This window comes from Garra rufa, chromosome 20, assembly GCF_049309525.1.
Source record: "Garra rufa chromosome 20, GarRuf1.0, whole genome shotgun sequence".
Classification (NCBI taxonomy): Eukaryota; Metazoa; Chordata; class Actinopteri; order Cypriniformes; family Cyprinidae; genus Garra; species Garra rufa.
In genome coordinates this window covers 5,185,170-5,198,195 of record NC_133380.1, presented here as the reverse complement: position 1 = coordinate 5,198,195, position 13,026 = coordinate 5,185,170, and the positions used below count along the sequence as shown (strand labels likewise).

Below are 13,026 nucleotides of genomic sequence, written 5' to 3'. Positions count from 1 at the left end.
AAAATAGAATACTTTGTTTAAAAATACACATCATATTTAATTAAACTTATTAAAGCATTAATTGCATGTCTGATAGTATTAAGCATACAGCAAACATTTACACAAATTCCTATTGCTACATATTTCTTGAATGTAATTTAAAAACAGTACAGGATAAACAGTGAAATTCTGAAATATTTTTCCTATTGAAAATAATTGTTTTCTATTTCAATATATTTTAAAATGCAATTTATTTCTGTGATCAAAGCTACATTTTCAGCATCATTACTCCAGTCTTCAGTCACATGATTCTTAAGAAATCATTCTAATATGCTGATTTGCTGTTCAAGAAACATTTATTATTATCAATATTTAAAATTAAGTGTTTAAAACTGTTTAATACATTTTTTCCTTGTTTTTTATGACTAGAAAGATTCAAAGATCAGCATTTATCTAAAATAAAAAGCTTTTGTAACATTATACACTACACTATTCAAAAGCTTTGAGTCAGTATAATTTTTATTCTTTGGGAAAGAAAATATAGAAATAAATACTTATATTTAAATTGATAAAAAGTGACTATAAAGACATTTATAATGTTACAAAAGATTTCTATTTCATATAAATGCTGTTCTTCTGAACCCTCTATCCATAAAAGAAACCTGAAAAAAATTATACTCCGCTGTTTTCAACATAATAATAATAAATGTTTTTGGAGCAGCAAATCAGAATATTAGAATGATTTCTGAAGGAACATGTGACTGGAGTAATTATGCAAAAAATTCAGCTTTGAAATCACAGAAATAAATTACATTTTAAAATATATACATATAACAAACTGTTATTTTAAATGGTAAAAATATTTCAAAATTGTTAAATTTTTGCTGTACTTTAAATCAAATAAATGCAAGTCTGGTGAGCAGAAGAGACTTCCGCAAAAAAACCAAAAAACATTAAAAATCTTGCTGTTCAAAAACTTTTGACTGGAAGTGTATATTGCTTATTTTTTTTATATCTTTTCCCCTTTTCTCTGTGAAATGCTTTCAGAAGCTATAACTAAAAAATAAAAAAATCTATTTTACATTAAAACTGTTATTTTTACTACTAATACTAAGTCAACATGGATTAAAAATTAAAACAATCCTTTGTTAAAACATTTCCCACCCAAATATAAATTTGATTTGTGCATACAGTAAATATTTTCCGCTAATCCGAGTGTGAGAACAGCAAAATCCTGAGTCCTCATGCCCTCAATTATTCTCCCACGGCTGACCCTCCAGATGGCACTAGAGAAAAAAATCCCACCTGTCTACTAAAGAGCTCAATTAAAAGCCTGCAGACCAATGACAATTATGACAAGACTATTGTTCCATTTTCCTCTGCTCTCCGATTGGCTGGCTGCGGACATGTTTTAGTATAAAACCAGGCTAGATCGAGGGTCTTGTGTGGGATTTGGTTTTGCCACTGAAGAAGAACCATACAAATTTATCAGCTTCAGAAATTTAAACTCCTGAAACTCAAACATGCCTGCCTACATGGACATCACCCCTCAAGACAACGCTCACTATGCCAGGTAAGAAAGGCACTAAGATACTTAATGCAATAATTTAATTTGAAAGTACTCACAATGAGACTAAAGATGTTCTCTTCTGGATTGCAGGTGCAAACTCTACAGCTTGGAGAGAAAATGCTTCAGCAAAGTGGAGAAACTGAAATCTTCTTTTGAAGACCACCTCCATCACGGTATTCCAGCATCTGACATTTTAGAGAAGACCGTGTCCTTCTTCAACTCGAAAAAGGCCTTAATCTTCCCCAGCGGCTACTCCAGGTGTTCTCGCGAAATTCTGCGACTTTCTCCCACTCCGGATCAGGACGTAACGCCATTGTTTTGAAGTGAACGTCCATCATAGACTGACCTGCACATGACAAGGGTCAACAAGTCAAGCACTTGATCTTATCTTATGTGTTCGCACATCTACCTCGGAGAAAAATAGCACTTTGCTTGTTCTCTCTGGACTTTTTTTATTTCCCCTAAATGACTGATGTTGTCATTTGCAGTTTGTAAATGCATGAATATCAGCTTATATGGTTTATTAAAGAAGCTGTGCATTGATTGCATTGAAGCCATCAGGCTTGAGGATGCATTTTGTGCATTTAGATTTAAAATTTTGCTGTATTTTTCTCTTGGAGAGAAATTTACCGAATGTTTTTTAAACCGTTTGACCATGCTCTCTTTTTGAGGACATGCAAGAAAAAACTTTATTTCATTTTTTGAAGATACAATGTATCATTTGGATATTTTTGTGATGATTCTTTAATCATTTGTATAATGCTCTTGTTTGTTTCTGTAAATAAATGATTTTAAATGCCTTAATGTCTTCCTGTAATTTTACAGAATCAACTGAAATTACTGAAAAAGATTAGAAAACTTATTAAATGTCTAAATAATTTTACATATGTGACCCTGGACCACAAAACCAGTCTTAAAGTCCCCATGAAATCAAAATTAAAGTTTTTTGGCTTTTAGTATGAATATATTAGCCTTAAGGTTATCTATAAGCAATTAGCTTTAAAAAGTGTTTAAGGCATATGTTTAAATTACACGAGCGAAATAATATCCACTTTTTCCAAACAAGCCAACTTCGTTTTAAAATGGCGACATTTCCGGTTTTGTTAAGTTCACTTACCTATACCCCCGCTTTACACAGATGCTTTGAAACGTATTTTTGATCGCTAATAGCATTTATATTAGCATTAATGTTTCTGTCAAAAAGACGGAAACTGGTTTGAAATACCGGAAAATAACCGGTAATCACAATTTACAATTTATAGGCAGACTTTTGCCGTTGGTAGCAAAACCGTTTCTTTAAAACGTTTAGCTTTTGGGGTTATTATTATCGCTAAAATGAGATGAGAATAATGCCACCTAGATTTTGAATTCATTCCGTTTCGTGAATATTAATTATTCCTTACATCAGGAAACATGCTTATTCACAATCGCTGATTGTTTACATTTTTAACCCTCGCAAACTTGACCACAACTAAGCCATACAGTCCATTTATACTGTTTATATAAGTATGTTAATTGAGAATATAGTTTCTAGCTTTATTAAAATATACTTGGAAAGTACAAATTGCAAATTCATCCAAAAGTACTCAAAAGGCTCAATTCATTTCTTCAGGTGAGTTTGTGGCTGTCTCCTGATTGAAAAGGTCAGCAGTTTCTAACTAATGAGCAGCAGAGCGAAATGCCCTGAGGAAGTGATGGACAGGTGTGCAAAAGGATGAAACACAGATAAAGAGACACACTTCTATTGTTTACTCAATCTCTATTCAAAGTGAGTGTGGGAAAACCCCAGGAGCTTGGCTCTCAACGCACTTTTATAGTGTAATGAGCTGCTGAGTGATTTGATGTGCACCAAAGACTTTAAGGTTTTATATGCAATGCAGAAAAAAAAGCTTTAATAATACCTTTTTGTGTGTGCACATCTGGTCAAAGCATTAATCTACTAAGACTATGTCATATAATGCAATGCAGACATGTGCATTTTTGCAATATTGCATTAAACCTTTTATGAAAAATTAAAGGATTTTTCATTTAAGTAATCATGCATTTATTTAAATTATTTTACCAACTAAATAATTTTTCAGCCAGTCAGGAGGTTTCCCTCCAGATGGTTGGTGAGTCAGGTTGATCAGTCTTCAGCGTCACTAATGCTCCATTCAGGACTCTTAAAGGAACCGTATGTAGGATTGTGGCCAAAACTGGTACTGCAATCACTTTCAAAATACTGTGGAACGGTGTATCCCCTCCCCCTCCCCCCTGACTCGAGGTTGCCAGTTCAGTTCTAATACCGAGTTCAGACTGCATGATTTTAGCTCCGATTTTGACTCGCCGACAAGTTTTGAGAAATCGCCGACAAATGCCCGAAATCACAGGCAAATCGGTGCTCGTTCACGTGAGTGACAATCGCACAGTGTGAACTATCAAAGACGCGATCTGACAGAATCGCCGACGTGTCGCCGACAACCGTGAGATATTTGGCATGCACAATCAGTGTGAATTTGGCATGCCAAATATCTGGGGCCTGATGTATAAACGTTGCGTACGCACAAAATGGGCATAGAAATATGCGTACGCATTTTTCCACGCACATATCGGGATTTATAAAAAATAAACTTGGCGTAAATAAGTGCGCACCGTAAGGATGCTCTTGACCGTGCGTACGCACTCTTTTAGAAGAGTATGTGTTTTGGCGACACCAACTGGCCCAAATAGCAATAACTATTTAAAATGAAAAACTTCTAAATTATCATATTACATGATCACCCAATAAATCAAATTGCATCAACCTGAATTATCATTATCACCATTCTTAACCAGGTGCAAATACTTTGAATTTACTAATTTTTTTTAATGAATGGGCTATAAAAAGGTATGTGTGCATATAACATATCATCATAATGGATGCTCTAGCGCTGTTAGAAGATCTTGCTAATGACGCTCTACGGAGGGAGCGTGTTTTCAGAGACCGTGAAGATTTCCTTGCTCATGATGATGATTGGCTCATGAGCCGATTTCGATTCCCAAGAGCCATCCTCTTGGAATTGTGTTCTGAATTACGGCCAGTATTGGAAAGACCCTCGCGGAGAAACCACGCGCTGTGTGTTCCTGTACAAGTATTGACCACATTAGGCCACTTGGCCACTGGTACTTTCCAGCGAGAGTTGGCAGACCGATCGGGTATGTCGCAGTCATCCCTGAGCCGTGTCATGCCATATGTATGGGATGCCATAGTGGGGATGGCACCCCGATACATCCGTTTTCCTTACACGCAAGCTGAACAAGCCAACATCAAAATGCAATTTGCAGCAATCGCCGGTTTTCCCAATGTAATCGGTGCTATTGACTGCACTCATGTTGCAATAAAGGCACCATCTGAGAATGAATTTGCTTTTGTTAACCGAAAACATTTTCATTCTTTGAACGTGCAGATCATATGTGATGCGCATATGTCTCTGACAAATGTAGTTGCGAGATGGCCTGGGTCAACTCATGATTCCTACATTTTGTCCAACAGCAGTGTAGGGAACAGACTGCAAACAGGAGCTGTGCGTGATGGATGGCTTCTTGGTAAATCGGCAGGAATGCGCATGTAATTGTAATTGAGTAATGATGCAAATGTGTTTAAAGCATACCTTTTAAAATGTTTTTTCTTTTAGATATAATTATAATCTTCAAAGATAAACAAACCCACACTAATTTTAATCTTTTTTTAAAGCAAAATTTCACATTAATCAATACACATTTTCTGGAAACAAAACATGTTTTATAGCATTTAAAAATTAAGTGAAATGTTATATTGAATCAATATTGGCCTGGAAAAACAAAACAAAAAGCTATCTGTAGGCTATTTTACAAGCATGTACTTTCTTTAAAGTATTCTTATAATATTGTTTATAATTGTTACCTCTGCCTAGCACTTGAAATGTTATATTAATTGTCCCATTGTATTTACATTCATTGTTTTGTTATATTTTCTTAAAAGAAAATTGTAAATGTTTTACCTCTCAGGAGACAGTGGTTATCCCCTTAGAACGTGGCTGCTAACTCCACTAACTAGACCCCAAACCGAACAAGAACGGCGTTATAACGAGAAGCATTGCCGGACACGTTCAGTGGTCGAACGCACTATTGGTCTGCTAAAAGGACGCTGGAGGTGCTTGGATACGTCTGGTGGCACAGTATTGTACAGCCCTACAAAGGTTTGCCGCATTGTGGTGGCTTGCGCAGTGTTGCACAACATTGCTCAAAAGAATGGTATACCTGTTCCATCGAACGCCCATACTGAAGATAATGAACCCGACCCTGGCCCTCCTAATGCAGTGCATAATGCTATGGCAATACAGCGGCGTATAAATGTAATAAATGGAATGTAAAAAGGCAAGTGAATCCAAACTTTTTATTTTTTCACAAGTTCTTTAAGTGAACCACTTATTTCTGACAAAATTGTTTTTATTTCTTTCAGTTCGGAACACACCGCATTAACAGCATGAACCATGTGACGTTGGGTCTGCATGACTTCTTCCGTCAGTACACGCCTTGAGTTACCAGCGCTCGGTGGTGGCACAAAGGAGGATGATGATGATGATGATGCACTGGATTGCGCACAGGATGGGGTTGCTTGGGCATTTGATGATGGCGGCACACTGGACGTTGGTGGAGACACACAAGATGCCGGTGGTGGCACACAGGATGGCGGCGGCGGTGGCACGTAGGATCTAAGCCTACATCCCTTGTCTACCCCACTTGGACCACTCACCGGGCTTGAAGGCATTCCAGGATTAACTTTTCCTTTAATAATTAAAGTTCAATTAAATAAAGGTTGTATTGCATATCTGTAAATGTGTCAAATAAAATGTGCACTTGATGACTTGCTTTTGTCTTTTTAAGTTAAATTTTTAGCATATGAATAAACAGGAAAATCGACTATTTTAATAAACGTATATCTTAAGGGCAGCTGCATCTATTGCTAGATTTGTCACTTGGATATTTTAGGACTCTCCACTTCCACGGAATTTGAATTGGTTGATTTAAATTATCCACAATAAAAAAGCAGAATATTAAACAGACAAAAACTTATATAATGTGTAGATAAATCAATTACTCACCATCGTCACTGCGAATCACATCTGTATCACCTTGGAATTCTGGAAGAACTCCACTTAATCCTGTTTCCCCTATAATCGCACCCACCCTTGCATCAAAGGCTGAGAGGTCAGTGATTCCTTGACCACCACCAGTTGTTACGACACTGCGCCTGTGTGCACATATTCTTTTTTTTACGACTACTTTTAAGTCAGACCATTTTTTTTTTGTCTCTTGGACTGTGCGAGGCACCGAGGTAACAGCATTGACTGCTTCTGTTACTTGCTCCCATTCTATTATCTTTCTTTTATTTGAAATGCCCGCAGAGAGCCCACCAAATAAAACCTTTTTTCGGCCCTCCACCTCAGACAGCAGTACCTCCATCTCGCAGTCGGTGAAGTTTCTTTTTTTTGCTTTTCGTTTCTGTTCTTCCATTTTTAGCCAAACAGATCAATGACAATTATCGGTCGTATTAATATGCAGGGAGATCATACATATTCAAAATAGGCGGTCTTAACCTCCAAATATGGTTATTTCGGGAGGAGATTGGGGTAAACTATAAGCACGTGCACCTGCGCACAATATTCAGATAATTGTGATTTATAAAGTGAACCTTGCGCAGGTTCTGGCGTACGTACGGTTTTATAAATCTGAAAACTTTTGTGCGTACGCAAATTCTGCCTTATGTGCGTACGCACACTTTAAGGATGAAATCTACGCAAAGTTTTATACATGAGGCCCCTGGACCTGTCGACGATTCAAAATCATGCCATGTGAAAGGTGATCCGACTGAAAATCACATCGGCAATTACCTACAGCCAATGAGACAGCAACATCCAGGCCAGCGGGAAGTTGGGGGAGGAGTTACGAAGGTATAGACCACAATATCAACAAGCATAGTTTCGGCTTCTTTTCTTTTCGCTGCAAATGAGTGCACATGCAATTTGTATGACAAGCTTCTTGCGGGCTACCATTTTTTTTATAATAATCCCAATCTCACTTGAGAACTTGCACGCCTGACCTCGCGTTGTTTCCATGTCACTTGCGTGTGTTTGGTTGTGAGACCGGGACAAAGTTGTTGGCGATTCTTCCTATTGTAAAGTCATGCAGTGTGAAACCCCCTGTCGCCGATCCATCGTGCAGTGTGAACACAGCAGCGACGGAATGTTACCCCAGATAGTCATGCAGTGTGAAAACATCTGTGACGCGATTGCTTTGAAAATCGTGCAGTCTGAACTCGGCATAAGCTGCAGGATCCAGCAGGAACGTAGGCTGCTACAAGGAGCTTCTAATGGCAAGTGACGAGTCCTACACAGTAATTTTTTTTCTTCTGTTATTTATGTTTATGCTTCACGAGAGATGTTTTGCAATTTACAGATGGCGATTAGCCAAATATTTCATAAAGATGTACTGTAATACCACATTTCAGTCAGAACATAGATTGTTTTCATACCCTGCTAGTGGTGCGATATAAAGCTTTTTATGAACGCATTTAGCACGGCCGACCGTGGAAAATCCACTGTTTACGGAAGTTAGCCAAACATAGATGAACCTTACCTGTCCAGGAGAAAATTAGCAACGATGGCATCTGTCTTCAAATTCTTCTCCATCTTTCAAAGGCATCTCCTATACAAATCCTTGTTTTATTTCGGACTTTGTCATGACGTATTTCGGATTCATAACAAGGTCTTTTAGGTTTTGTAACGTTATACATGTTTTATCCGACACGTTCTTAGCTGCAGCTGTAATTAGAGCAGAGCTGGCAACCCGGATCACGAAACTCTACTGACTTTGTTGGTCGATAGCTGGAGGGTGGCGCCTCAGACCAAAACACAAAATGACAATAATAACATCAGTTGAGGGCTGCAACTGTCACTTTTGAATGACAATATCCTGGCCGGACCACTGTTGTCAGTGATATAAGTATTTGAAATGAACATGATTTCTTAATGTCTAGTGACATGTCAGGGCCGTTTTATGATTAACTGAAATAAATTTCTTACATACGGTTCCTTTAAGCTTTTGTGTTTCATTGATGTGAACACAGAGAGTCAGTGTGGGAACCTCACATGAGATCTACTCACACTGACCAGCACAAACACACACACATCTGCTTCATCTGTAGTCCATCATGTGTGTGTGACGTCACTGCAGCAATGATAATGCACAATAAATTATGATATGCTTATAAATTATGAAATTCTAAATCCTAAATCTAAAAATGCATGCATCAACTTCATTGAGAAGACATGCTTTTTTCTTTAAAGTACAAATAAATGTGATCCTGGACCACAAAACCAGTCATAAGGGTCCATTTTCTGAAACTGAGATTTATACATCATCTAAAGGCAGAATAAATAATGTAGGACAATATTTGGCAATATTTGAAAATCTGGAATCTGAGGGTGCAAACACATCAAAATATTTTGAAATTTGCCTTTAATGTCCTTAGCAATGCAAATTACTAATGAAAAAAAAAAATACGTTTTTACAAAACAGGGTTCCCACGTGTCATGGAATTTCTGGAATATCATGGAATTTTAAAAGGGTATTCCAGACTTTGAAAGTCAGGGAATTTTAATTTATTTATTTATTTATATTTGTCCAAGTCATGGAATATCATGGATTTTTGTTTGTTGCTTTAAATTTTAGTTTCCATTTATCAAAATTAAATGGAAATGGTAATTTTTCTAAACCGTATTTTTTTCTACCACATCGTCTCACACGTTTTGCCTATTCTTATGTTAAGGGTTTTTTTCAGCGCCGTTTTATCCCCTTCCCACTCAGTCAGTGGAACATCAGGGAATTTGGCTTAGAGTGGGAACCCTGACAAAAAATTCTTCACGGAACATGATCTTTACTTAATGTCTCAAAAGAAAAATCTGTAATTTTGACCCATACAATGAATTGTTTGCTATTGCTACAAATGCGACTTACGACTGGTTTTGTGGTCTAGGGTCACAAATGTGACGTGCAAGAATGCAATGACTTTGATATAATCATCTGTGCACAGTGACATAAGTGTGCTCACTGACTCCACGTGTTTCCAGTAATGATGAACGTGTGCTTTAGTGACATTGATGTGAACATGAGCTCTCTACAGGTCAGCACTTTCCCAGATTCAGCCTCCACCTGCTCCTTTGAGCCCCTGATGGAGGACCATTGAGCATGTGGCGGCCCACATCCCTCATTGTCTGTTTGAGCTCTTCCATTGGCTCCAGACTGTGAGAAACTCCAACAAGCTCAAGCCTCACACATTCATATGGAGATTTGGGAGTATAAATAGAGGAGCTGCAGCCAGTGCAAATCAGACTCACTCTGAACAGAGAGATCTACAGCACAGAGATCCAGACATGACACCTACAATCATCTCAAAGGAGCTTCTCCCTCTCAACAACAAGGTATGTTCATATCCTACTTACAGCAGCATTACTGCAGCAGCTTTCGTGGCTCTTCTCAGTTGTTGGTTTATTCGAAGAACACTTTTCTGATGCTTTTCTGTTTTCATTTGCAGCTCTAGCTCAAGTGTCCTCTGGATCCAGAGTTTCTCAAGCAACAGCCTGATTCCAAGCTGGTTGCTGAAATCATCTGATGAAGTACAAACAGCTGTTCCTCTATCAAAGGCATTTGAGCAAAGGCATTGATTTTATCCTGCAGCGCCATCTAGAGGAAATCAAACGAGGAAAACAAGTCTACATTAGACACCAAGGATGTGGACCACATTTGATGATGTGCAAAAACTGTTAGTCTGAGTCAGATTTTATTATACACATCTAAATTAGATGCAGCTATCAATCCAGCTTTGTTTCCATTCTTGGAAACATGTGATGTATTGTTGAGTACATTTGTATACACTTTCAATGAAGGAGAATTATATTTGAATCTTTACTAATGTAAATCACAGATATCCCAAATTGGGAACTGGTTTTTTAATATTTTGTCAGTGTGATCAACTCTCTTGTCGTCCTCATAGGACATTTAATCATATTATAGAATCACATATGAAGGTGGTTCAGTGCCATACAATGCAATTAACTCACTTCTGTTGAGTGTGACACCTGTGGATGTACCATATATTTTCCTTTAATGGAATATTTTAACTGTTGAGTACCTTGACGTTAAGCACTAACTGTTTCTGTTAGGCTTTATTTTTACTCCTCATGTGGAGGAATGTTAATAATGATTGATTTGTTGCAAATCATTTGTCACATGACTTTTGTAAAGTTTGATGTGAATTCCAATATGCGTTTAATGTGTGTTGGAGATGTCTTAATGCAAATGTTGTGATATGTTATCACCGATTTATTTGCATTCATGATGACATTGTGTCATCACAAAACAGATCAAATAAAAAAAAAAATCTAATGTACTTTCTGCTGTTGCATTCTGTTTTGTCATGATATTAATATTTTAAACATGATCCTGGTGAGAAAGGTATTTATATTGCTGTTTTTCAGAAAAATCCTTCAGGTCCCACAAATTCTTTGGTTTTTGAACCCTTTCCAACAATGACTGTATGATTTTGAGATCCATTTTTAATACTGAGGACAACTGAGGGACGTATATGCAACTATTACAGAAGGTTCGAACGCTCACTGATGCACCAGCAGGAAACAATGCATTAAGAGCCAGGGCTGAAAACTTTTCGAATTTGAAGATCAGGGTAAATTTAACTTATTTTGTCTTCTGGGAAACATGTAAGTATCTTCTGTAGCTTCCAAAGGGCAGTACTAAATGAAAAAAAAATATGATATTTAGGCAAAATAAGAAAAATTTACTAATTTTCATTCTGTTCAAATGTTATCACCCCCGGCTCTTAATGCATTGTGTTTCCTTCTGGAGCATCAGTGAGTGTTTAAACCTTCTGCAATAGTTGCATATGAGTCCCTCAGTTGTCCTCAGTGTGAAAAGATGGATCTCAAAATCATACAGTCATTGTTGAAAAGGGTTCAAATACACAAAAATGCTGAAAACCCAAGGAATTTGTGGGACCTGAAGGATTTTCCTGAAGTAGAGTGGGCAGTTTAAATGTTCAGGACAAACAAAGGACTCATAAACAATTATCACAAAAAAAAAAAAAAATGGGAAAAAAAAACAGCTGTGGATCATTCAGGTAACAACACAATATTAAGAATCAAGTGTATGTAATCTTTTGAACAGGGTCATTTTTTATAAATTAAATTTTTTTTTTTCTCTTGTGGAAAATATGTAAACATCTTTTATGTGGAATATCTTATTCAGGTCAGTACTAAATAAAAAATTAACATGCATTTTGTATGATCCCTTTTATTTTAGTAAAATAATAAAAATTTTGCAGATTCTGCAAGGTGTATGTAAACTTTTGACCTTAACTGTATGTATTACTTCAATATTTCCTAATAATTCTTACACAAGCAAAATTAATTAAAAAAATGTTTGACATCTCGGTTTAAATAAACTCTTATGATTTTACTCTCCTTTTGTGGAAATTCTAATCAAAATTGTTTCTAAAATTTAGAAAAGATCTGAATATTGTATTTATTTGAATTTTAAATCCCACTAGGAAATTTAATTACATTGAATGGCAAACTACTTGAAGTGACAAAAATAAATTTATCTTACTGCTCAAATTTTAATCATCCAAATGATAGTATGATAGAAAATTGTAAACAACTACGTGTTTTAATTTCACATTCATTCTTGGTAAATATGGCTCTTTAAAATCTAAACGACTGTCAGCTATTTAAGTCACATTGCAAGTGTTCAGCTTCCTAATTGATTCATATTCCTTGTGTTAGAGAACCAACTAACAGCCAGTTTGATTAGTTTAAGACATTTTGGAGACGTGTGTCTGCTGTGGGTTTCAGTAGGGCACACGTCTATTGTTGTGTAATTGAATTGAGTGAATGAACAGAGAGCGTGAGAAACAGAACTCACTCAGAAACCCTCAGAGACAATAGAACTCAACTAAGAGACCAGAGGTCAGAGGTCACCATCAATGGATTGGCCTATAACTTTATGCTATTTTAACTTTATACACTGATATTATAACTTCAAAATGAAAAGAACGAAATCAAATGTTTTATCTAAAAAAAATTTGTCTTCAGATTAATGTAAATATGTTTATTTCAATAAATGTTCAGTGTCAGAGGCGTGAGAAAGCTTGTAGGGAATCTGTCCTGCATTAAACCTCATTATCATGTGAATAGACACACTTCTATTGTTGTGTGTGTGGGAAACTCTGGAGAGAAGAGTCACAGTTCTAGTGTCATTAGCATCTAAACCCCAACACAAGCTCAACATTTGACAAACACACAAGGGAGTCGACACACTTATGGATATTTGCACACATGCGTGAGCTTGACCAGCTCTGATGATGTCACTGATGATGTCGAATTCCTGCACTATCACGCTTTATT

At 36.7% G+C, this 13,026-nt stretch overlaps 1 protein-coding gene across 1 annotated transcript; it reads left to right on the top strand.

Annotated features, from left to right (window-relative positions):
- The first annotated feature begins 1,502 nt into the window (after positions 1–1,502).
- On the top strand, positions 1,503–1,871 carry LOC141293759 (uncharacterized). The gene is made up of 2 exons (XM_073825814.1): positions 1,503–1,552; positions 1,640–1,871. The coding sequence occupies exons 1-2, from the start codon at positions 1,503–1,505 to the stop codon at positions 1,869–1,871; spliced, it is 282 nt and encodes a 93-aa protein (XP_073681915.1).
- The last annotated feature ends 11,155 nt before the right edge of the window (positions 1,872–13,026 follow it).